This window comes from Cyclopterus lumpus, chromosome 17 (assembly GCF_009769545.1).
Source record: "Cyclopterus lumpus isolate fCycLum1 chromosome 17, fCycLum1.pri, whole genome shotgun sequence".
Classification (NCBI taxonomy): Eukaryota; Metazoa; Chordata; class Actinopteri; order Perciformes; family Cyclopteridae; genus Cyclopterus; species Cyclopterus lumpus.
The window spans coordinates 17,167,949-17,194,743 of record NC_046982.1 but is presented as its reverse complement, the minus strand read 5'-3'; the positions used below and the strand labels follow the sequence as shown (position 1 = coordinate 17,194,743).

Here is a 26,795-nt window from a genome sequence, read left to right as displayed (position 1 = left end):
TCCCCTCTTCCTCTCACTCACGCCATCCTCTCCTGATATCGACCTCGCCTGCATTCCTTCTTCCTCCCTCTCTCTCTCCTCCTCCTCCTCCTCCTCATTCTGTGATCTCATTCAGATCTTTCTTCTCCCTCGATTCACCAGTCAGCCTCTACCATCTTTTAATCTGCCCGGCCGGGCCGGCTATTACATTTAGTCTCAGGCTGAAGGAGATGTTCTCTGGTCTAATCACTGAGACCTGATGAGCGATGCCGAGAGGATAAAAGTTTGCTTAATGGGTGGCAGGTCAGTGTACTGCTGGATAAAACAGCAGAAAACTTGCTGATGTGTTTTATAAACTTTAATGCGACATAATTATCGTGTGGCTTTTAAGAGAAGTAGGAGGCACTTTGACTTTAAAATTACATTTCCAACATCCAAGAGTCCAATATAATTGGCACTTTGCTGGTAGATAAGCAATCTTTTTCCTTTTTTTCTTCTGGCGTTAATGACTCAGAGAAAGCTGATGGACAGCAGAGCATTAACGGTTCATGCTGACCGCGGAGTCGTCAGGTAAATGCACTGAAACTGCGCTGTCCAATTAAATCAATGAGAGCTTTCTTTTGTTCAGCTCATTTCTTATGTATTCCCCCCACCCCCCACCCCTCTGCTGCAGTTAAACCTCCTTCAGCCCAAACCCTTGTCAATCCCTTATGGCCTTTTTTCAAGAATACATACATTTATTACCAGAAACAACTAAATGGATGACCCCATACACCAAATCAGTTGTCCTTCTTGCTAAATGCACCTTTTGTATTGAAAAGAACATAGTGTGTCTTTATGTAATGTACTACACTTGAACAAATATTAATACATGTAATTATTTAGGGCAATGTGTCTTCTTAATAATCCTAAAAACACAAAAGACATCACACGGCTTTTTCATTAAATCTGCATTTAATCCTTAGAATATTATGAAAATTAATTAGTTGTGTTATTGATAGGGAATTAACCTCTAATCCTCTTAATATCCAAAGCTTTATTGAATCAGACGCATCATTCAGATTCACCAGCGGAAGTAACAAAAAATATATATATACCCTTAAAATAAGATTTGTAAAAAGTACAGACGCAAACCTGGATGTTTTCACAAGGAGAACTTTTCTTCTTTTTTTTTTAAATGGAACAACTTTGTGTGTGTGTGTGTGAAGATAAGCTGGAGGTGAGATACAAGCTGGACGGCAGCAGAGACGCCGAAGTGTTAAGGAGCCGAGTGAAGAGCCTGGCCGATGGACGACTGCACACTGTCACCGTCAGGAGGCTGAGCGACTCCGTGTCTGTGCAGGTGACCCCCCCCCCCCCCCTCACACACACACACACACACACACACACAACCAAATTAATTGTGTTTGTTAATTCTGTTGTTGCTAAAGAATGAAACCGCCAAAGTTCAACCTTTTTAGGTCTACAGCTGATGACCATTGGTAACAAAAAGAGATTGTGGATGGAATATCCTTTGCACATGTTCAAAAACCACAATCATACCAGTGTCCTCATTGCATTTTCATCTCCATGTGAACACTTTAACACACGATAATGACCAGAACCCAATGTTGTTGTCGCCAGTCAAACTTAAAATCACACAGCTGTGCATGAACCTTCTCCTCCTGTGGAAACAAGGGCCGTTTTTGAGCATGTGTCATTTTTCCCACATGAGATTGTCAGGATCTGTAGTGGATCTGTAGTGTTGTGTCGTGTTTCCTGTTTTATTTTGAAGTCCTTGTCTCTCGTGTCCTCTGTTTCTCTGCACTTCCTGTCCCTGTGATTGTCTGCCCTGTCTCTGATTGTTTCCTCCTGTATCCAATCACCTGCACCAGCCCTCTGTATTTAAGTCCTGTTCGTGTCATTCCCCTTTGTCGGTTCGTCTTGTGTTGATCGCTGAAGATATTGTGTGTGAGCTTGTTTTGTCTGCGTTGAAGCCTGTTGTGCAATAAAGTTGCCTTTCCCTCGTTGATGGCGTTTGGGTCCAGTTACCTGCAGCTGCACATAACAGAGATAATACAAGTCGATATTATGCACTAAAATGTTAGAATACTGGAACTAACGATCTACCAAAGACAGACCATAGATCCCACGTGACGGTGTTTGTGTTACATTTTAATCAGTAGAAAGTCGGGAACAAACAGAGTCTCGTTCCTCTCGGAGATAATAAACCCGGTGATGACAGCGGAGCTACGGCGGTGCAGCGGGGACAAACTACGCATTAGAAGAGCTTCAGTCGAAATATAAGACGTTTGAATCGTATCTGGATCTATACTGAACGTCTTATCTTGTTAACAACAGTCTGGGATGATGAATGAGGTTAAGGTCATCGCTCTCCGGCAGCCTGGGTGTTTGTATAATCATCAACACCCTGAGGTGAAAAAAAAGGTGACCTCACCTCGCATGGGTGCAGCAGGCCTCCCGATTCACACTGTGAGAATCTCATTGTGCCACTTTCCATCACCTTGAATCATTACATCGTTCCCAACACACTCCGGGGGGACTTCAGGTGAACCTCAACAAGTGTTTCAGTGAGGTTCGTCCCGACGGCCATGCGGCCTCAAATCTCCTCACTGGTCCAGAAAGTGGACGGTATCATATCCTCTTCCCCCCCGAGCAGATGTCTCGTTGAAAAATGACTCCCCGAAAGCCCAAATCACTCGGAGCACACAGATGCACTGCGTCCTTCCGTGGTTGTAAACGGTTACCGGAGAGGCCGGTGTCCACGGTTTTCCTCCGAGGGTTTCCTGTTGATTTCACAGCCTGTTCCGGTTAGCCCCGCTCTGTTTCTCCATAGGAGAACCGCTCCAAGGTGATAATATGTGGCAACTGAAATGAACTCAAATAAATCATATCAATATAAAGCAAAGAAAAATGTACCTTGAGCTTATCTGGATCAACATCGGCACAACAGGACTGTCGCCACTTTCCATCAACAGCATTGACTTTTTACTTTATGAAGTATGAGCACAATGCTAACATTAGCCATCATTTACACGTCTGAGACATGTTTGAAAAAAATGGAAACTCCGTCTTTGGTTCTAACAAATTTGCAATTAAACAAATGTATTTATTTTCTAATAACATTTTCGGCCCAAAGCATCGCTCTGCCTAAATTCAGGCTTACACTGCCACTAGAATGACTCTAGATGAAAGGGAAATGTTTTAAATCGCGTTTTAACACATGGAGACCTAATAATTTAATTTGCCAAACAGACATTCGAGTTACTAATCTGCAGCTATCATTATCAAACGTCACCCCTAAACCACACAATTACATGACAGGAGGTACAAACCAATACATGGAAAACTTCTTTTCACTCTCACTCGATTCAGTTCCACAACAGACACTCGGGTGTTAAAAGGACATTAATGGGTTAATGCTTAAGACATCCAGCGTCAAGTGACAGTCAAGTGACGCCTCATTGAAATAATACGCAGTTGCAAATCCTACATAAAGTCAAATGAGGCTGAAACTAAAATATTAGGTGAGTATCTCTTCAAGCACGGCTGTCAAATGGATGAAGTTGGGTTTAAACTTGAGTTTTGGTTCCGACGAGGTTTCTTCTCCACTGCCACATGACCAGACTCTGTAGAGCAGCCCTCATTAAAAGATAAGATAGTCAATAATGTCCCAAGATTAAAGTTACTTTTTATTTAATTAGTCTTCTTGAGGCAACAAAAATAAGTTTTACCCACAGTTAATAAGAAAAATATGTTGGTTGTTTCAGATTGACCAAAATCCCAGAGAAGACTTCAACCTGACATCTGACGGAGAATTCAACGCCATCAAGTCGTTGGTGTTGGGCCGAGTGCACGGTAAGTGAGGAGGCCTTTTAAGTTGGAGAACACTCCAAGCAAAGAGATTTTTAGCTTAATCCGACACCTATGTGCTCGTTTAAGCTGCAGGCTTAAATGTAGTTAGTCCAAAATCCTATTGAGTACCAAAGTCCAGATGTAAACCATGCAGACGGGGAAGTTGGATGTAGCCTCATAAGTTATTGACGGCAGTCTCCGGTTCTATTAAGTGAAGCCGATGCAGAAATGACTTAAACGTGCATTCTCTCTACCGACCAGCAGGGGGAGACTCCTCCGGTCGCTTAAATATTTCAGATCATATAGAAGTGTATTAGAAAATGACTCTACTTCTCTCTTGATTTAATCCCTCAGTAAACATTGTAAACATGAGTTTATGGTCTCAATCTCTAGTTCCAAGTCTTCTTCAATACAGCGTGATGTTCATTTAGTAAATTATACTCCATTTTGAGTCAAACAGTCCATAAAGCAGGGTTTGTTTAGGGTGGGGCTACCAGGTGATTGACAGGTCTCTCTCTACCAGAGACGTATACAGCGTCTCTTTCCAAATATGGTGACTTCTGTTCAAAAAATGTGAGTCTACACTTTGAACTGAGACGTTACGTTGAACAACATGTGAGCAGGTCTAGAGTTGGTCATGTTTTTAAGTTCATGAGGAGAGACTGGAAAGAAGCAAGAAAAGGTTGCAGAGAACCTGCAAATCTAACTGAAAATATAGTATGTGAAACAAGGAGTAAATGTGTTTAGCCATCCAGAATAGGGCTGAATTATATGACCTACAACTAAAATTGGCAATAGTTTACTCCAGATGACAATGAATCCATAGGACATTACACTTCCTTATTTGCTTTTGACCAATTAAATGCAGTCTGACCAGTGAAATGTTCAAGACTTCTGGACAAAGTGCGACCGTTTGCTCAAAGCTCTGTTTGCCTTCACATACCGCCTCCTCATCCCTCCAGTTACAGATTTGAACAAGTGTCCATTTTAATGGATGCTTCACATTTCTTTTCTTTTTTTGCCCTGCTTCATCCATATAGCTGTAAAAGTCCTGGACGTGGACCTGCAGCGGAGTCGGGGTGAGACAGTAATTGGCTCCATCAGAGACAGACTGAGATATAAGCTGTTAATAACATGAAGGATCGGAGAGGCCGCAGAGACACAACAGCCGCACTGTCAATTTAAAAAGCACACTGGCTATATAGTTTAGTAAAGCATGCGTCAGCTTCTTCAAAGGGATTTTCATCAGCACCATAAAGTAATAGCAAGTAGAAAAATGTCTCAGCAAAGTATCTTTTTTTCTGGCATTTAGTTTTTTATTCAGGTGCCTCTTTGCTGGATGAATGTAACCGAATGCAGGTTAAGAAAACATGCAGAAATGTGTTTTGAGGAGTATTTTCAGACAGGAACCTTCCAGCAGTTTGTCAGTACATTGTTGTACAGTTGAAATATTCATGGACATGATTTCATTGCATAACCTTTCTGAGAACGCTCAGCAGTGGAATGTGAAGCCCTTAAACAAGCTTGGAAAAATGTTCATTGGATCTCACACAATGTTCTATTGATTAAATACAAATGACACTTTGAAACATCAATTACAGCCTTAGCCTCTCAGAGTCTTTTACTCCCATGCTTGAAGGTGAATGAATGACTTTGTTATCGGTTATCGGTTATCGGTTATCGGTTAATTAAAATATATATATATTTTGCTTTTGGCCTTCAAAATATTAATATCCATCAAACCTTAGCATATGGTTTCATATTGGTTTCATATTGCAAAGCAAGTTTATTTATAGAGCACAATTCGTACACAAGGCAATTCAAAGTGCTTTACAGCTACATAAAATTACAAAAAGACAAATAAAATCATTCCAGAAAAACAATCAAAAAACAATTAATAATCATTAATTAATTATATTAAAAGTGAAGAGTGCAGATAAAATACTTTCAGTTGTCAGTTGTCAAATGCCATAACAAAAACTAAATAAATCCACATTTCATGTGGACCATGCAAATCTTTAGAGTAACAAATACGTTGTCTGCACGATCTTTCCTCTGGATGTTGTGACTCAGCTCGGTGTGTTTTAACCTCGTGGTGTCGGCATGTGACCGGTCCTCCCCTCTGTCACACCAGAGGAGGCAAAGAGTCAGATCAGCATCAGAGGAGCAGCAGGAAAGTGGATTTTTCTGTTGTTTCCTGCCAACGCCGTCATCCATCAGCCTCACTAATGGACCCAGAAGGAATACAGAGGGGAGGGGGGGCTTGTTTACTGCTGCTCTCATCAACATACAGATGTGTCACCTCTCAGTCATCTGAACTCAACGATGCAGCTGGTTACCGCGGTAACGTTGGCTCTCACAGCTGCTGTTAAGGAGTGAAGGTGAAGGATGAAGGGATTTAACTCAATAGAGGGGACACATGAGGTGAGAGTGCACATCTGTCTGGAGGAGTGACAGACGCAGAGTGTTGTAATGGCAACAGTAAGTGTCTGTATGTTTGACATTCTCTCTGATGTTCGTGTCCTGCTGCTGCTTTCAGCAGAGTAAACAAACAAAAATGATCGTACTCAGCATAATGAACGAGTGACTGATGAATGAATTATGTTTACTGGGGCTTAAAATCAGTTAAAAGGTATACTGCCCACAATGTTCCCACAATGAGGGTTAACAGGAGAATCTGCAGCAGGGTCAATGAAGCTGTTAGTGCCTGGCCATAAGTATTGAGTTGAGATGAGGCAGAAGGGAGGAGGCGATTAGTTTGAAAGATTAAGCCGTTCCTCAGTTCAAGCCCGACGCTAAAACACTTCCTGTCAGTGGTCTCGCAGGATGACGGAAAGAGCTGCCAGGATGTATTATAAAATATATTTACAGTATTAAACATATAGGTGACAAAATATGGGAAAATACCTCTTCGTGTAGGTCTGTTTTAATAATAACAATAATAATAATAATATTATACACTTTATTGATCCCACAGTGGGAACATTCTTCTCTGCATTTAACCCATCCTTAGTTATTAAGGAGCAATGGGTTGCTGTGAAGCACCCGGGGAGCAACTGGGGGTTCAGTGTCTTGCTCAAGGACACTTCGACATGCAACTAATGGGGAGAGCGGGGATCGAACCGGGTACCTTACGGGACGACCACTCTCCCCATGAGCCACAGCCGACCCCAAAGTGATTTACTTATTCATCACCATCTTGTTTAATATCCACATACACTTCATGAAACGTAGACAGTTTTATATCCTGTAATTTGTGGCTATTTTCTCCAGTCCAAAACCATCAAACCCTCTCTCGTTCCATTTCTGTCTCCAGGGTCCGATGAGGTGGATCCAGAGCTGTCCCGGCTGGCGTCTCTCGGTTTCACCGGTTGTCTCTCCGTGGTCCACTTTAACTCCATCAGCCCTCTGAAAGCCGCTCTGCTCCACCCGCACACCAGCCCCGTGGTCATCTCGGGGCCTTTAGTCCAGTCCAGCTGCGGCTCCTCGGCTTCGGCCAATCCCCACGCAGCAGAGGACACACACCACCTGTCAGGTAGGAAGGGGAGGAGTCAGGTTAGGTTCATTCATGATCAGAACTTATACAATTATGTGTTCTTTTAAACATTGTGGTGCGGATATTAATTGTGGTTTCCGGTAATGTAACACAAAGAATCAAAAGAGAGGTCCATTGTGTGTTTTGACCGTTTATTTGTAGCGTAGAAACGTTGTATTGCTTTACGTTGTAATAGTTACAAATCAAGGTAAATTACAATGATTAAAGGCAAAATCACATTCCATTTTACATAGATTATAGAAGCTCAGAAACTGGATGACAGGCTCTGTAACACATAGTCAAAGGATAAGATATTGTATACATTTTCTTATTTTTATCACATGAAAATCACCCAAATCAAAAATGAACTGATCCAACTAACAAGTGCACTACATGTCGCCAAAGCCTTGTATATCTTATCCCTCTGTGCATATCAGAAACAGTGCAACAGGGTATTTTTAACTGAGTGACACACACACACACACACACACACACACACACACACACACACACAATTTGAGTAAATCCCACAGACAAAATCATGCTGCCACCATTCTCACTGGCCACTAAAAATAGTCCCTGGAGTATTTTTTTAAACTACAGTGTGGTGAACTGTAATGAGAATATGAATTATTCACTTATACATAAAAATACGAGATCTGTTTTTAAAGATTTACTTCTTCAGCATGAAGCAAGGTGGCACAGACAGCGGGAGGGAAAGTATATGATTATGGGATTAGTTGACAACGACAATAACAAAAAGAGCAGATTATTGCTGTCTGCTTTATCCTAAGTGCTTAAAGAAGGAGCCGCAGGGTTAATCCCTCATTATGTAGCGTGACGAGCTACACGGCTAACACTGTGTTCATCTATGAACACGAAAAAGCTATGCATTCAGCTTTTAGATGGAAAAACAACAATAACTCAAAATGATCAAACAAATAAAGGACATTTTAGGACAGATGTTGAAAGCCACCTTAGTTGATGGCGCTCAAACACTTTCCAATACGTCGAGGACGTTTGATTTTAATTGATTGCGTTGCATCAGAGTTTAGGTTGCTTACAGAGTGGCACACGTCTCCCGTTGCCTTGTTCATTTCTGCGTGTTGAAATTGCATGAAAATTGCCTTTCCAGTTCACAAAGAGGCTCATTAATCTCACGCAGTATCCTCCTTGTTTTCTGGAGACCAATGACAGCGTGATCAATGCTTTCATTAATTTGGACCACTTTGGGATTTTCTCTCCTCTGAGCTCGAACTCATCCCGCTTGTGATGCTTTATTAGAGTCATTTGGAGAGCTGACGTAGTATTTCCCCGTCTCCTTTGAATGATTATGTTCTGATCTTGTTGTTCTTCTTTGTTCTCTCTCTCCCTTTCTGAGATGTTTTTTTGGGGGGAGTATTTATTCCTTCATTTTCTTTTATGATTGTGGAGATCTTTTTTGCTGTAATTCTCGTCTCTTCATTTCTTTCTTGCTCTTTGACATCCGTTCCATTTCTTGGCGCCCCTTTGATTTTTTTCATTTTCTGTCTTTAATGTGTTTTTCCTCCTCCTGTCTTCCTTCTCTGCTGTAGACCAGTCTGGTTCAGTGGGTTCAGGTCAACCTTTAGTCAATGCCATGAGGACTGACTTGGCTCTGATTGGAGGTACTGAACCATTTCACTGTACTGGAACAAGAACACCATAACAACTTGGTTTTTTTGGTACACTATTGACAATAATCAAGTCAACCATACTGCTTTCCACCTGCAATATGAATAGTTAAAAGGTCCTCACAGTAACTTTAAATGTTATAAAACAGTCTCAATGAAATACTGATGCCTCTGTACGAGCGACAACAGTAAACCAGACCATTAGCGAGAAGATCAGCTGTGTCGACATATTTATTGTCAATAACTCTCAAACTGTGTGCAAAGTCAGACGACATCATGCAGGCTCACCACAGTCTCCTTCGTCACAGCCGGAGGCCCAGGCTGCCTCTCTGGGCCCGCTAGAAGGGAGGTAGTCTCCTTGAGAACCAGGCCTGTGCAGGCCAGACTCTCAAGACTCTGCTGCAATAAAATAAAGTTTTCTAAAGAGTCTCGCACTCATAAATACTACCGCTTTACTGTCCGCAGAGGCGCCAAAATCCACATGAAAAAAAAGAGGTCTTCGTAGTAACTTTAATGCATTTGTTTGGTGAGTTTTTCAACCAAGTGACAAAGATTAAGTATAAAGGTTACGCGTCACCTTCGCTGGGATGAACCACGGCGTGGACAGATGTTGAGCTCAAAGAAGGACTAAAGTAATGTGCCAGGCAAGATTCCTTTGAAAACTCATTTAAAACTTTGTTGCTCTGCCAGCACAGATTGATTCCAAGAGAAGACTGAAAAGGTTCAATCTATAACCGTGTAGATAGAAAAGGTGAGGCCCAGAAAGAAAAAAAAGTCATTTAAAACTGTCCATTAAACTGGCCTGACTCTGTCTCGGTGCACAAAGGGCAGCTCACCTAATTAAACCTGTAAAGGAATTGCTTGCTGATGGGAAAACTTATTTGCCGTTATCTTGAAAATAAGCACGGTTTCTTTGCTACGCAATGAAGTATTAAATTGATTTTAGTCATATTTTAGAATTCCAATTAAATTAAACCTGCTCTCATATTCCCAAATGTGCTCAACAGAGCAGGGGATAGTTTCAAAAGATTTAAAATGGTGTTTAATGTACTTGAAAGTTAGATTAGTAAGATAAAATATTATGGCAGTATATGGGAGAACATATTCTTTTTTAGAGTAGTTTGAAACGCGTATATTGAAAAGACAATTATCTGATATCTCAGCTGTTTACACCTTGAGTGTCCTCTGCCTTGCAGGCGTCATAGCAGTGGTGATCTTTGTGATCGTGGCCGGCCTGGCGATAACCGCCAGATTCCTGTACCGCAGAAAAGAGACGTACAGAAACCAGGAAGTGAAGGGAGTCCAACGGGAGGACAGCCAAGACTTGCCTTTCAACAACCGGACGGACTCCCAGAACGCCTCCACTGGAAACCCAAAGGAGTACTTCATCTGACTGGAGGCGGTCCGGCCTCGTCTCAGGACTTTAACGCTGCACTCAGAGCCACTCGGAGACTCTGCTGGCAGAAGTGCATCAGCAGCATGCCGAGGCAAAACAAATTATAATAATAAAAAGAACAAATCGGTTTTGTCTTTAAATTGTGAATATACTGATACAAAACATGCAAGAGTGTTGGACTCATGATGGTGTAGATATCCTTTCTTTCAACTGTAAGTATTCAAAAATGTAAATGTGGAATTCATGTCTTTGTAACAATATCTGGCGAACGTCACTTTGTCATATTGAAAATAATGCCGGTATCAGTATTTTTATGATGTATGGGTAAGAAAACATGTGGAGCTAGGCCCTCTTGTGGTTGGGTGTTCTGTGGAAGGAGATGGTTACTTGTATGTAGAGGCAGGATGTTGTTTTATATATCTCCTGGAAGTTCAGTCATCATGCCTTTTGATTGTGATCGTGTGTTTTCGGCCTACTTTTTTCAAGGTCACCCTCTAAACCCCAAGAAAATACTTTACGATATTTTCTTTCGACCACCCGTCCCACCTACTAGCAGCTGTTAGTCCCTTTTTGAAGGTTTAAGCTTAACAAGCTCTTCTTTGTTGGGAAAATAATTTCAGAATATATTCAAATAAATGTGAGTCAGTGAGGGAAGATTTTGCAAAAAATGATTCCAAATGTATGAGCTTAGTCACGGATCTAATAAGCTTTAAAGGTCTTTCAACTGGATATAAATCAGTATCTTTTATAATGTATCAAATGACAATGTGAAAGAGCTCGCTCCTATTGATAAACGTAGAGAAATTCCGCAGCTCCACTCTGCGTTACAGAGCGTTACAGTTACTTTCAGCTCATTGTTCAGCTGTCAGGGCAGCGATTTTGCTCTCTATTAGTTTTTGTTCACGGTTCCAATAACCCGCTGTGCACTTCCTGCTGTGCACCAAACGGCAGACAAACAGTTGCCGTAGTTACACATTAAAAAAGGTAATATCAGTTATTTTACATTTAATAAGGCTGGGCAATAATGGAGAAAATCAAATTGTACAACATCTTTTATTATTAAAAGAAATCTCATTGTTAACGGGCAATTCAGAAAAAAATTGTCAATTAATTTTCTTCACAAACAGTTTTGGATTTGCACAGCAGTAAAGATTCAGCTTGAAGCTGGCAGAGAGAGAATGCCAGTTATGCACTAACCTTTAACCCCCACACACCTCCAGCAGGCAAGTCATTAAAACTACACAACTGAAGGAACAAAGTGTTATCTAAACCATATTATTAGGTAATGCAGACATACTTTTTTTAAAAGAAGTCAAGACGTTTCTCTCACAGAAACTCTGCCACTGGAGAGGGACTCATACCCTTCCCATGGTTCAAACAAAGCTTTGTTTCATTTATACTAAGCTCCTCGTCTGTTGTCTTATTCCTTTGGTCTTCAACCTTTTGTTTCCTCCTCCCTGCTGGGAGCTTCCTCTCCTCGCTCTGTCAATGTCTCTGAAGAGTAAAGCTTTGAGCGCCGCCTCCACAGCACCTGTGGACGCGTGTCACCTCGTGCACCGCACCCAGAGACGGCTCACGTGTGCTTGTAAATGATGATCTGCTTCGGTCTGACAGGTGGATTGTGACTCGATGGAAAACAGGAGAGATGATCAGAGTGAGACAGGAAGATAATCTGAGAGTGTGAAGAGTGCTGCAGATAGAGGCGGCATGAGGATGGACAGCAGCTTTTAATCAAACTCTTACCGCCGTCTATCTGCAGGACACCAAAGCACAGGTGGGATTTTAATGACAAAAAGTTGGTCAAATTCAAAGTGGGCCTCGAAAACTTAAACTGCCTGCATTTGTATTTTTTTAACCCAACAATAAGTGAACAGCTGATGGCAGGTTGTGTTACATTCTGTGCATCTCTGCTGCATCAGTTCTACAGCAGCCGCTCACTCTCAACTCAACAAGGAGTACAACTGAAGTCCTAACCGGGCACACGGTTCAGATGTTATGAAAAACTGTGTTTTTTTTATTGAAGCATGTTCATTTTTTAAATAATTCTCAATCATGTTGTTTCACTTTTGACAAAAAAGGGAAAGGAAACTTTTTATTTTGTTCATCTTTCGAGGTCAGAGGACAACAATCGACCAGATCTCACCATGAAGTTAAAAAGATAAAGAAAGAAAATCATGGCAGTCAACAAGAAGACCTTTTATTTTTTTATTCATTTTGAATCCAGTGTTCTGTCTGTTTGTCAAAACGGCTGCATATTTGGACCTGCGTCTGTGTACCTGTACACCTAAAATTATATTTGGGACATTCTTTTCTGCCAATGTGCTATGATGATTTAATGGTACCTAGTATTGGTGATTAACATTGATGTCAGTGGGTTTGAGTGACATGCCGTAAAAAAACAAACAATAACCAGACGATTTTAACCATAATTCTGGTAGTATCGTTACAGTCGAAATCCTGTTTGATTAAAATAAATTGTTTTGTTTTTTTCCAGAGACTGGGTGTGATTTTTTATTTCTTTTGGGGAATTCTAACCCCAAACTAAATACATGTTTAAGAGGTTCATTTTCCACACCCATAGCAGAGCATGTAGTTTGCTGTAAAAATCTGACCAATATGGGGACACGTTCAAATTCTATTGTCGAATATAAATCCTCAGTATTTAAAAAAGAAATGTGTGTATGAAGCTGACACACAGTAAAGGGGCACATTCTTTCTGTGAGTATATCTACCGTATCTGGCTGTTGCTGTTCCCCGTCTGTTTAATGTGGTCACATTATGCAGACCACAGATGAGGGGAATATGTAAAGCACACATGGAGCAAAGGAAATTAAAAAGATTATCTGTAAAGAGCCACTTAGACCGTTTACACACTCAGATGCCTCCGATCAGGGATTCCTGTTCGACTCGTTTAAAATCACTTATTAGTGGAGTTGCCTTCCATTCTTGGACAACTTTATAAGGATCAGTGAATCCACTTGGAATGTAATGCGATACATATTCTCTGTCATCTGTTGGTAGTGCAGCGTACAGATCGGGATGATAAATGCCACCAGGAGCTCTACTGTCAGCCAATATTGTTGTGTTGGAAAGCTTGAATACGGCTTGAATGTGCCTCTGCCACAATGGAGCCTTGCCTGACTATTGACATGTGTCTACATGTTGTTAATCATGTGATGTACATCATGCATGCGTTGCAGTTCCACGACCACAAACGTTCTCACAGGAAGAAGTTAGGCGAGAGTTTGGTTCCATCGAGTGATGCTTTCATGGAGAACATGGCGCACTTGTTGATGAATTCAGTTGCAATCTTCTGAAAAATGCCCGTTGTCATAAAAATTATCCCTTTCTGCAACATGTGGACATGAACATTATGCTATCACTGAGATTAGAAAATGATTTTTGCATCAATTTAAATTGCAGCTCTGTCACAGAACTTTCATTCTCCTACAAAATACCTAATACCTAAACTTTCTGCACACATTCCTGCAATGGCAATTATTTTGGCAAGTGAATGTGCAGAATCCTTCAATATGGAGGTGATTCATACAAAAAATGGGTTTACCATCTTCACAGATGTCAAAGTATTCAAGTAAGAACAGAAAGTTTTCAACGCATAAGGTACTTTCATCTATATCCCCAGCATATTTCAAACAACACAGGCATGTATATGCGGTGCACCTGTTTGAGCTTTGAGGGGGGGAGATAAAAAATGGAAACTGCTTATTTTTCTGCCTTTTTGTTTTAAAAAAATATTCGAGGCTACAAACTCATGACTTTCAATGCATAGGGTTTGCTCAAGTGTCATGAAGTAGGTTTAGTTGGCATCACTTGGGTTATGTTTAGGAACTTCAAAGTGATATGTCACCTGGCGGTTTTGGTAAAACCGAGGTGGTAAGGGAGAAAATGGTTGGACAGAGGTGAAGTGCTTTATGAGCGATTTAAGAAGTTACTACAAACACAATGAAATTCAGCCGGGAAAGTTGGACTTCTTTGGTATCCATTGTACCGTCTAGCGATGTGTTTATTGCCAGAGGTCTGAGTGTTTAACAGTCTTATGATAAGATATCTTTATTTTTTAAATTCTAATTTGGGGCTTTTTTGCTTCCATAACATATCTTTCATTAGACTTGTAGAAATACAACATCCAAATACATGTACGTGTTTATTTTACTACTTTGTCCATTTGTATTTAGATTTTTCTTCAATTCTAATGAGGCATTAGGTCATGTCTCACTTGCATACTTTATACATACAATTTAAAAAAACATCAACTTCATGTTTCAATTTTGATTTTTTTTACCCTTATTCATCTTTAGGGTCTTCAAAATGTATGTAATTGTCCATACATTTCTTTAAAAGGTCTTCCCCAGAAATGTCCACTAAAGTAGCAAAGACGACAAACTTTCCACTGTCATTCATATATATATTCTTTAGGTTTTTAGCGAGGGGTTTTGTTCATATATGACTCATAGCGTAAGGGAGTTCTAAAGAGAGATATTCCAAAATATTGACTCCTATTTGTCAACTAATTCAGGAATGTTCCTGGTGGTCTGTCATCTGTGGTGTCGCCCCTTAAATGCAGCAACGTATCCAGCATGAGCCACAACCGATGTCCTTCTTTACTTCTTTAATCAGCAAATACTGCAAAAAAACAGCTGTGCCGATGCTTCGTGGTGATGAGGCAGAGACCTGCAGTCATTCCTTCCTCTCACTCTCTCTCCATCTACTGTTGATAACTTGTTCTGCTCTCCAGATGATGCTGAAGTCGAGCCCCTCATCATTATCTCCTCCCTGAGGACCTCGTGGGCCTCCTGCTGTTTGACACCTGCTCCCACGTCACTGTGCATTCACAGGTTTTATTTATAAAAAAGTTAAACATTTAACAAAATGAAGGTAATGTAAAGATTAAGATCGTCTGTTATTTTATTCGTTTCCAAGAAAATTCTATGAATAAAGCAGAATGACTCGAGTGATTTATAAAAAAATGTTACTGTTGGTGCTGTAATAATCGATGAATAATGTGCTGTATCACACTTTTCGCCTGTAAAAATAATTTAAAGATATTAAGATCAGCTTTCAAAAATATGTTTGAATAAAAGGTATAAAATGAACAGAATAAGTGATTAAATCCAACACTGGCACACAGACAGGGCTTGTTGGGATTTGGCTTATTTTCATGCAAAATATGTGTTAATGTTCTTTACATGTGCACATACATAATTCTTTGTGTAGCTAACTATCCTTTAGAATATTCATTTTCTTATTGACCTTGAAAATGAGTAACTGACAATTAGCTGAGGATTTTAAAAACAGAATAAACTGAAGCAGCCTCCAAAATCCTGACAGGACCTGGACCTCTTTTAGATGGCGGCCAGTGGTTAGTATTGGTTGGTAACACTCTACTGTGTACTGCCCTCTCTGTGGTTGAAAGGGCTTTGCGTGGCTAGATATTTAGATATTTTCTGTCAAAGCTGGCTTTTGGCCAACATTTGAGCAAAAGTTTCTGTAGAGAAAAAAAATAAAAAATAAAAAAGTGTGGCAGCTGGTTGTATATTAGTGCTGATGTCATTTAAACGCTTGGCTGTCAATACGTCAACCACAAATAGACACTTATAGCGCCTGCTATTCGTCCCCGAATTGGTAACCCACGAGATAAATATTTACTGTGAAAGCAAATGGTCGATTTTGGTGCTGGAGGAACGTCATCCTGGGCCTGCGGGCTGCAACAACCTTTGAGAAATATCCCACAGCATTTCACAATGTTTCTTACCCAGTTTGGAGGCAAGTGAAATGTCCAAGTAATGAATTAAACGCAGCAGCAAGTAAAAAATATTTTAGTGCTTATCAGAGAAACATGAATAATGTATTTGCAAATGGATCCATTTAAATCGCAACATGTTTTCTGTGCTGGTTTGTGTGTTCACACAGCGAGCAGCGCGACGGAGGTGGAGCTGACAGCTACAGCTACATCTCCCCTCGGAGATTTGGCCCTGTTGAAATCAAGGGTTTAGAAAGCATTCCCATCTCTGAAGGATATATATATATATATGCAATTTAAATTTCATCATCAGTTAGATTCGGTACTTTCAACAAGAGGTTTTTAGACAGCATTTCCAAACCTGTAGGATATATATATTTGAACAGATGTCCAACCCCTGGGCTGTGGTAGGGTTCTGGGCCTCAGAAGAATAGGTCACGGGACTTAACTTTTTATGTGTACTCCCTCCATGCAACGCCGCTTTACATTTCCCAAACAATTTCAGATTGATATAGGTCAATATGCAGAGGGAAACGACAATGCTTTTGTTAATGTGTATCGATGGAATTTTCTCAATATTTGTGTGCTAGATGCCTTTCGAGACAGTCGTTGAAACTCCAAACAGATGAGGGCTTTGAGTTTTATGGTCAGCGGTTTCAGCGGCTATTGGAAGTGTGGTGGAGCGCTTTAACAGAACCTTCAAGAGACCTTTAATTCACTCAGATGTATGTGGACGTGGTTCAGCATCTTATAAGTTATTCTGTTTTTAAATGTTATAGAGATATCAAACCGACGTTGGGGAGTACTAGCATGCGATCAGCAGCTTTTTTATTATTTATATGTAGATTTCAGTTGCTACATCCATGTTCTGCTACTTGATTTGCTCTTTTCTTTGCACGTCCAGCGGGCTGCAACACAGTCAGCGTATGTGCCGAGGATGATTGCTATATGTTCCATTTATAGATTCAGGGCATCACATTGCTCCCGTATGATCTGTGCATGGGACATTTGTACTTTTCTAATCTAAGCCTGTTCCCATCACTTTGTCTCTGTGACGTCCAGCTCATGGCCGGATATGTTTCATTCTGTCTATCCGGTTTTTCTAAAGCCACAGAGCGCTTACAGTCCATCACTCAGAAGACTCTGTGTTGGTCGCCGGCTCATTTATCCTTCTGATCCAGGCGATCAAATGAAAGGCGATCGCTCTGTGGTCCGGCAGTCTGCGTTTTCTTTAATGCGAAAAGGTCTCATTAATGTCTCATTAATGTTGATTTCCCAAGAGCCTCACATCTCATCAGTACACGTGCATTCCTGCTCAAATTCTCAGAACTTCTAATCACATATTGCAGCCCAATACCCAAAACGTATGCATTGAAAATTACGTGTGAGGTGTTTTTAGGCCGAGCGTGTGCACGTGTGTGTGTGCGTGTGTGTGTGCGTGTGTGTGTGTGTGTGTGTGTGTGTGTGTGTGTGTGTGTGTGTGTGTGTGTGTGTGTGTGTGTGTGTTGATTTAAGTTCAAGACTATTAACTCTCATTTAATTTAACAAATGCTCTGTAATCCACAAATATGTAGAAATACAAAACATTTTAAATAATCAACACAAAAAACCTGACCTCTTGTCTGGTTCAGGTCTTGACTTTGGAAACTCGCATTACATTTCAAGAGAATTTAATCACCGCTTTCCAATCTCCTGAGCTTCGTGTTGACGCCGTCTGCGGGAAAAGAAAAGGGGAAGATTGGCTCTTTGTACCGCTGTGAGCGCAAATGAATCCGCTTGAAGTGATCCTAATCAATTTAGCCAAGCGTTCTCTACAAACACGTTGCCTTCAGAGCAGAGTGTGGATCAACTAAAACAGATGACATGATAATGATGTTGTTCTTTTGGGTTGTTTTTTTTTGTGACGAGAATAAAATCTGTGATTCCCCGGGGGAAAAGGGGCATGTCAGCAGTGATAAGAAGTCAAATTAATTCTGGGGATGAAAAATGGACGGAGCCTCCAGAAGAAGAGTCACCTAAATGGCAAAAACAAAATAAAGAAACATGTCGCCGCAAATGGTGAAGATGTCTTGTGAGCCTATTTTGTTTCCGGTTTTACCACAAGTGTGTGTGTGTGTGTGTGTGTGTGTGTGTGTGTGTGTGTGTGTGTGTGTGTGTGTGTGTGTGGCACAAAACTCCTTAATCACCGAAGGAAACATTTACAGATGTTTCTCACCACAACAGGACATCATTTCCGGTGAACTGTGCTGAACAGAATTTTTTCAGGTAATACAACAACTTTTGTAAGAACTAACTAACTCTAATAAAAATAAAAATAAAGATAAAACCATGATTTGCTGCTCTGAGATCCCAGTGAGCCTTCGTTAGTCGCCGCCAGAGAAAGAATCCCACCCACTAACTAACTAACCAATCCACCCACCCACTAAGTAACAAACCCACCCACTAACTAAGCTACACATCCACTCACAAACTCTTATCCTCCCTCTCGTACTCATTTTCTTCCGCCCACCCACTAACAAACCCACCCACCCACTAACTAACCGACACATCCACTCACAAACTCTTGCCCTCCCTCTCGTACTCATCTTCTTCCACTCACCAACTAACTAACTAACTAACTCACCCACCCACTCCCTCCCACCCACTGTATTGTACTCGCCTCCTTCTGCTCGTCCTCGGCTCCTTCTAGATAGATAGATACTTTTTTCATCCCCAGGGGAAATTTTGTTTGAAGCAGCAGTAAATAAAATAGCAGGGCAGGACATATTACATTTAAGAATTGAAATAATAAATGTGAGGACCCAGTTGCTGGCAGTCCACAGCACTGTGAGGACCCACATGACATTGGGGAAATATATTGACAGTTTAATTTAGAGTTCATATTTTTGCGAGGAAGTGAATGCTTTTTATTTTCTTACATGCACAAACCAAATATGTTGGTAGATACTTATTAATCACTTCTTTTTTTTTCTTCATAGAAACACAACAATGGAATATACAACATAGTGTTTGCCTACAAACCAGCCCATACCTGATTCAGATATCACTGAGATGTCAACACCCACCTCATACGACATGAAGCCGAAGGCCGAGAAGACTGCCAAGCTGGTTAAACTGTTTCGGGTGCACTGGCCAAATGTGTCTCTGAAAGTTTAAAAACAATGATGAAGTATCCTGCATCACATACACATGTACAGGCATAGCCAGTATAGAATAACATTCATTATTATTACTTGTAGCTGTTCCCAAAGCTACCATTAGAGAATCACATCTGGCTTCCAGCATTCATCCATCTTAAAACAGTTAAATGAGTTGGAATTGTTACATGCTTCTAAATATTCATTTATTAGTCTCTTTTTTTTCTATGTTTATACTTTATAAACACACACACACACACACACAGACACACACTTCCCCAGGCCCCTGCATTTCTGAGGAACGTTACAAGACCTGCCATTCTCCATCCATCCACCAGATGCCCTCACTGTCCCGCCAGTCCCGGTCACCTGACTCCTACATCTACCTGATCACCTGATCCCCATCGTATTTATACCAACCTATCTCCACCTGCTCCTAGCCAGATTATCAATGTCTCTTTGTGCCTCTGCTGAACCTGAACCTGAACTATAATGTAACAGCCTGTTCTGTTTACCTGTGGATTCTCAACTACTTCTGTTTGGACTTGCATCCCTCTTCCATAATGTCACCCCACCAATAAATCAGTGAACTGTTCTTGTCTGCCCAGACGTCTGTAAATGGATCCCTTTACTTGCACAACAGCTTGCATACAGTATGATATGTCACACTGTGCAAAGTTATAATAGTGATTCCATGTGAGTTTTAGCTGCGGCCACCAAGGGGCAGCATGACATCCCATAACATCCACAGAATGGCTTCATCTCACTTCCCTGAGTCATTTCTTTGCATGAATTAGGTATTCTGAATCCATCTAGTGTGGAGTTTAAACAATTAATCAATGAACGATTTTGATAATTGATTAGTTGCTTTGGACATTTTTAAGTGTTCTTGTTTTCTATCATTTTAAACTGAAAATACTTGACCTTTGGACTGGCCATAGAAATCGTGGCATCTTTTCAATTTTGCACTTTATTTTTTACAAACCAAGTGGTGATTTGACTAAGCAAGACAATAGTTGGTAGATGAATTGGTAATGAAAATAATCATTAGTTGAAATTCTAATCTAGTACTCATTGTGCAGATGTAACATCATGAAAACTGACACTCAAAGCCACCAGGAAATAATAAAAAAATCAAACATTGAGAATTATTGTTTCATCTCATTGAGAGGATGAACTCAAACAGAACTGCCACAGACTTGTTCAACAGTTACTGAAGATACCGATTTCGTTATAAAAATGCTGTAATTCAAAATCACGTAACATTATTGTGCAAGGGCTCTGTCATAATGTAGTTGTCAGAAACTAACGGGATGCACACGGACAAGACACAAAAGTGTTTATTTTAAGATACTGACACTGCCATAGTTACAATACTCTTCACAGATGATAATGTATATTCTATTTTTATTTATTTTTTTGTTCTTGCCTTCTACTGGAGGGATACTTCAATTTCCTGTGTGGGGTCATTCAACTTCATCATATTTTGTGTTATCTCATCATTTATTTTAGATGATTCTATTCATGCTCATCACTGAGGCCGTATTATTATAGACAACCAGGCAATATCAGCAAGGTATAGCATCAGCTGCACCATATACTGTATAACCATAAGTGTTGTATTAACTTTCATTTAGGACCTAACTTAAAATCCCTACAAATAAAAGGATATCAGATTGTGTGGAAAGTGGTATGAATGACACTGACCTAGTTGTAAACAATGCCACGCGTGAATAACGCAGGTTTAATACGGTCGTTTGGTCTCAGTGTCGTCTCCAAGCTTCCGTACTTCTCGCGCCAGTCCTTTGGATCTCGCGCGCGGTTTCGGTGAGTTTTCGCACGTTTCGCAGCGGACCAATCAGAGCGCAGCTATCCCCAGAAGCGTCCCGTTGCCATGCAGTTGTCCTGAAACCTGTCCTGTCCTGTCCGGCAGCGAGTGTGAGTTCTGTAACAAGTATTCATTTATGTATTTGTTTATTGTTCTGTATGAACCAAGAGCCATTCGCTTGTAGTGATATATCTCTAATGTGGGTGGCTGTTTGTGTTCAAGTTGTTCTTACATCATTATTGTAGTTTGTCACATTAGTTGTGTCTTTGAGCAAAGGGTTGGGGTCCTCGGGCTTTCGCCTGTGAATTCAATAATGCAGCTGTGCACGTTATTATATCACATGCAGCATTAAAGGTGTCGTAAGAGTTACAGTCAGGCTCCTGGAAATGTTTTTAACTGTATTTAGAGGCCAGCAGGCAGCTGTCGTGACGGTAGTAACCGGTAACCCGGGTGGGAGATGGACACGCCTCTCGCTGCGTGGTCGTCCAATCACATTTGAGAGCACACACGAACAATTAGCATCCGACCAATGAGCACCAGCTATGCAAATATTCCCCTGACTCACATTGTACCGGACAGTTTTAATGTGAAGTTGCCAGATTTATCTCTTAGTTGCAGCATAGTAGACGACAGATAAAGTGTGTGCGCGTGTGTTTAGTCGAGAAGACACCAGAATAACTCGCCAGCGCGGACTACTTTGCTCTAAAGTGGATCTGGATTTTATGTACAACATGACATTTGAGGAACTAAGTGGGGACTATTCTCAAGAAAGGTAAATAATATTATGATTTACTCCTTTTATCCTCGTATCACATCGATGTACACTTAACGTCAGCAGTGTCGGTCTGACACGCAGATTATCTCCATCACACACGTGTGTGTGTGCAGCAACAGTACGTGCATTAACTATAATAAAGGTAAAGTCAGATATATTAGTGTTTTAACTACGAACAGCATCGTCGTTGTGTTGGCGACAGACTTCGGTCAGCGAACCGACTTCGGTTGAGAGCTCGTCGCGAGCTGCTTTATTCCGATGACTAACTCAACCGGACGTTGCACACACACACATACACGCACACACACACACACACACACACACACACACTGGTGAAAGCTGGACAAACGGCCCGGGACAGTCTTCAGTTTGCCGGTTTGCTTTCACCCGATGACACTGATATAACGCCCAGGTTTTACGTGGCGAGCCCGACGCCTGCGCGTCTGTTGTGCGTGAGACGACGCCGGGTGGTCAAGTTAGCGGCCAGAAAGAAAAGGGACGATGGGACGTTGGGACGTTGCTCGGGGTGCAAATGTGCCGATGTTGATGACTAACTATCGGTCTCCGTGTTGCAGAATGGATTCAGTGGCGACAGCTCTGGAAGAAGTCCTCACCTCTGCGTTGCCACAGGGCAGCATTACAATCGGAGTCTACGAGGCTGCCAAGTCTCTCAATGTGTAAGTGCACTAAGTTGTTGACCTGTTGACACTTACAGATCTCGTGCACTGTATAAACAAGTGCACGCTTCTACCAGGATATGTAATGTGCTTTTTAAAAAACTAACTTAAGGGTCTATTCTCTTCCTCCTTCAGAGACCCTGATAATGTGGTGTTGTGCATCCTGGCCACTGATGACGAAGATGTGAAAGATGTGGCCCTGCAGATCCACTTTACCCTCATTCAAGCATTCTGCTGTGAGAATGATATCAACATCCTGAGAGTCAACAACACCCGGCGCCTCGCAGAAATACTGGGTGGAGGAGGAAAGCAGAGTGGGGGTGAACCTATGGACCTGCACTGTGTCCTGGTCACTGTAAGTATCCCTTCTCACCAATCTACTTGTTTCACACCTACATTAATCGTGTGATGTTGTGATTTGAGTCAATGGGTTGCGTGCTACACATGAATGAAACAAGGAAAAACTTGTCTGTACTTGTTCTCCTGCGTTTGATAAACATATGACTCCTCCCTGATATATGGCTTCCTGGGACTTTCAGTAAAGGGAACTACCTTGGATCACTATTTGTAATTTATGATAACATGTAATTGAAAATATATGCAATTAAATAATTTATTTGCTTTTATTCATATTTTCAGAGCCCACATTCGACATCGTGGAAGGACCCTGCTTTGAGCAAAGTGAACCGATTCTGCAGAGAGAGCCGCTGTATGGACCAGTGGGTACCCATCATCAACCTGCCCGAGCGATGAACCTTTAGCTGCAAACACCTGTGAAAGGACTTGTATCTGCAAAGTAAGAGTGGTGTGAACCCTGATGGACACTTGACCACCCAGAGATCAAAATTCCAAAGCACTGTGGATGGGGAAAGAAATATTGGGAGGAAAAAGAAGCCCCTGCTGTCTACCTGGGACCTATTTAACGAAGGGGGAAAAAAGATATGGGGACTGGATTTCCACTTTAGACAGGACTGTTTGGAGTTGCATCTGTCAGCCTTGGAAACCAAGATGAGATGGCGAGGTGCTTGTATCGCCATGAAGTGGGAATTTGAAAAAGCATGTGATGCCGGACACTGTACAGATGGATTATATCATGTATGTTTGGCCTCTGTGAGGAGTCAGAGAAGTGGGGAGAAACCAGAAATGGGAGCTGTTGAGTGGACCAAAGCCTTGGCTTCTCTCTGCAGAAACAAAGCACTTGTTGAGACACTGGACCTTTTGCAATTTCACTTATTTGATTAGAATTGTTAATGTTGACATGGCTATTGTCAAAATTAAAAAAGGGAAGGGCTACATATCCAGTGAAGACATTCTGTGTATTTAGTGTTTTCTATGCCAGCTGTATTTTTGCCACAAGTAAAATAATTCTTTTGTTACAATTTAAGTTATTTCCAATGATATTTAAGTGTATTTATGTTTCTTTTCTTTTTTTTTTACCTTAAATATTTGCAAAATCTGAATACATATGTTATTGCTGACAATAAAAAGTATTTTTTTGGAAGACATAACTGCACGTTTCCTTTTTTTTCCTCCTCCATTTCTAGAAATTTTAGCAAAGCCGAGCTGAATTGTGACCTTTAGCAGTTGCAGTTGTAAAGAGGAGTCACGTGCGGATCACAGAGGTCATGTTGGCCTCTGTGGCCTCAGTGCCATCTCTGAGCTCAACAGAACAATAATCCTCAGTGCTCTCTCTGCACAGGCTTCTGCCTCGGTCAGCAGGATCATGTTCATTCATCGACACTGGTTCCCTTTTCACCAATTCTCCGTGATTTGTTGGACAGTTTAGTTTTCACCAGCTGACTTCCTCGAAAAGTGCATGTGACATCTGCACGCATGGTCCACAGTTAGAGGGTCACATAAGGCCTATATTTCACATACTGCATTACGCTAAAGAGCTGCATGTCTATCACTGAGACAGCGAAGTAACATCAGGTGATTTCCTGCTATTTGAACCACTGGCTACCTCCGCCCTCGGGACCAGAATATGTGGTGTAGCTTCCCGCAGAGCACATGACTGCAACTACTTGGAAAATGTTGTAAAGTAGGCATTGGCATGCAATCTGTTGTGCAAGCCGGTCTGAACTGCTCTACTCCCCCCGCTGTTTTTCCAACTGTTTCACACACACACGCACGCACACTCCCAGGTGATCTCTCTTGAGTTGAATGTCGGTGATGTCACTGGGTTGTTGTAAAGCAGGCAATCCCCTACGAAAGTGCAGAGTCATGATCACGAGAAGAGGGAATGCTCGGGTCGTCCTTGAGTTGCACAACACAGCTCAGCTTTTTATATCAAAAGGGTCATGTGACAATATTTAACATTACTAAGTCAAATGCTTAATGCTATCATAGTTTGTCTTTAGGTGCTCTGGTTCAGGCACACTTGCACTTGAACTGTCTATTTCCCTGCTGTTGCATTTTAAAAATAACCTGGTTTATTAGGTATACTATATGAGGTCCACATGCATGCCCTCATGTAACACACTGGCATTCCTAATGAAGTCTTATAGTAAAGTATAAAGAGCAGACAGTAGTTTAAATATGAGATGATGTAACATGTTCTCGAAACCGCTAACCTGACTCAGAGCGTCGCCTCGGCCAATAAGCTCCATGTTCCCTGTGGTTTCTGTCGACACTGAGTTAAAGGTTGTCTGGCGTGTGACTGCAGGGTGTGACGCTGACTGATGTAATGTGGTATTGTTGTGATCCAAGGGAAAAGGTTGTTTTAAGGAGCCGTAGGGGCCTGACGTAAGTGTTAATATGTCACATGTGCCTTCCAGTGAAGTCCTTAAAAAGGTTGAGGTTTGCATGCCATCATTAGTGCCTCCTGGCTGTCCTGTATTGTGGCTTCAAATGCAGGTGAGGCATTATCTATGTTTCTAAAAATAAATCAAATCTGAGCTACTGTAGAAATATGATCCACCTTCCGTTTTAAGGTGGAATATATAGTTTGCGCTTCATAGCTTCAAAACCCCATTTAAGGGTTGAGTTGAGGAAATATACAGATCCATTAATTAATTTAACGTAGAAATACTACAATATGAAAATATGTGTTACCAAGTAAGAGTACATACGTACATGAAGATGTAAGTAAAGAATAAAAAGTACATCAAGTAAAACAGGAGTGAGATTGACTCGACAGGCTGGCGACAGCTACACATACCTTTTTTTTTTCTCAGAGCATTTTATTTATTGATTGCTTATTTTCGGAATGTAAGAGCATTTCAACAAATATACAAAAAGAAACACCCACACTAGCTTTAAAATAAATGTGAAGTAAAATGTTCCTCCTCTCTAACGGTAAGTTGCAGTCGTGGCAAATACCTCAAGTTAAGTTCAAGTACCTCAAAGTTACACTAGACTTGAGTACATTCTTTATACCTTTGCTTATGAGTGGATAATATAAATGAGATATTACACTAGGAATCTATGGGAGTGGTTGGCAGCAGTTACCGAGTTAAAATGGGCTCCAACGTCTTTTTTTTTGTTTCTATTCACAGCTGAGCCGACCAGAGGGACAGAGGTACCACTGCAGTCAGCCCACCAGCCCCCCCTCCCCCTCCCCTTCCTCTTCCCCTCATCAGCACATTCCAACACACTGACACTGTAACTGCCAAGGCAGGTTTCCAGTGAGGCGCATGGTCAGTGAGCCGGCCTGCCAGTCGCTGGCCGTATGCCTGCCATGTGATTCTCACATTGCTGCACAATGACACGCCGGGATTACTGTGAGACAGTGGTGGGGGAACATGCTTCAGGCCTTCAGGGCCATTCATGCCCACAGAAAATACCCAGTCTGTATCATGTTTGTGCGGAAAAAGCTCTTTTTTGTCAAAATAAATAAATGCATCAGGATTTATTCCACTGTGTCTGTATCTTCGGCGTTCAGTGAAGGTGTTATTGTGCTGACACAATGTGAATGCACCTGGCTTTTCCTGCAGTGACATTTGATATTTCAAGGAAAACAGCACAATCTGTGAGAAAACAACAAGAGGAAAGCAAAGTCCTGAACAATGAATAATAGGCGACAATGCAATTGTCATCATTAGTCAAGTTTAAGTTTGAGAGCCGCCATGTCCAATTCAGTATTTCTCACAATAGGTGATAATGAGTATGATTCCCGTGTGATCTTCCCATTGTGTGCAGGAGAAAATTTAAAAAGCAGTTAATCCACCAGCTGGTCAGAAACAAGGTCAGAGAGACCCA

The 26,795-nt window shown here is 41.3% G+C and overlaps 1 protein-coding gene, 1 long non-coding RNA gene and 1 pseudogene across 2 annotated transcripts; all 3 read left to right on the top strand.

Annotated features, from left to right (window-relative positions):
- LOC117746375 overlaps nt 1-10,414 on the top strand; it is a 76,460-nt pseudogene extending 66,046 nt beyond the window's left edge.
- Nucleotides 10,415-21,740: 11,326 nt separating this feature from the next.
- Nucleotides 21,741-23,979, top strand: gadd45aa (growth arrest and DNA-damage-inducible, alpha, a). Its single transcript, XM_034554549.1, has 4 exons — nt 21,741-21,915; nt 22,494-22,595; nt 22,731-22,950; nt 23,235-23,979. The coding sequence occupies exons 1-4, from the start codon at nt 21,866-21,868 to the stop codon at nt 23,346-23,348; spliced, it is 486 nt and encodes a 161-aa protein (XP_034410440.1). The 5' UTR covers nt 21,741-21,865; the 3' UTR covers nt 23,349-23,979.
- Nucleotides 23,980-25,324: 1,345 nt separating this feature from the next.
- Nucleotides 25,325-26,449, top strand: LOC117745929. Its single transcript, XR_004611282.1, has 2 exons — nt 25,325-25,451; nt 26,093-26,449. It is a non-coding gene; the product is annotated as an uncharacterized LOC117745929 (long non-coding RNA).
- Nucleotides 26,450-26,795: the final 346 nt, after the last annotated feature.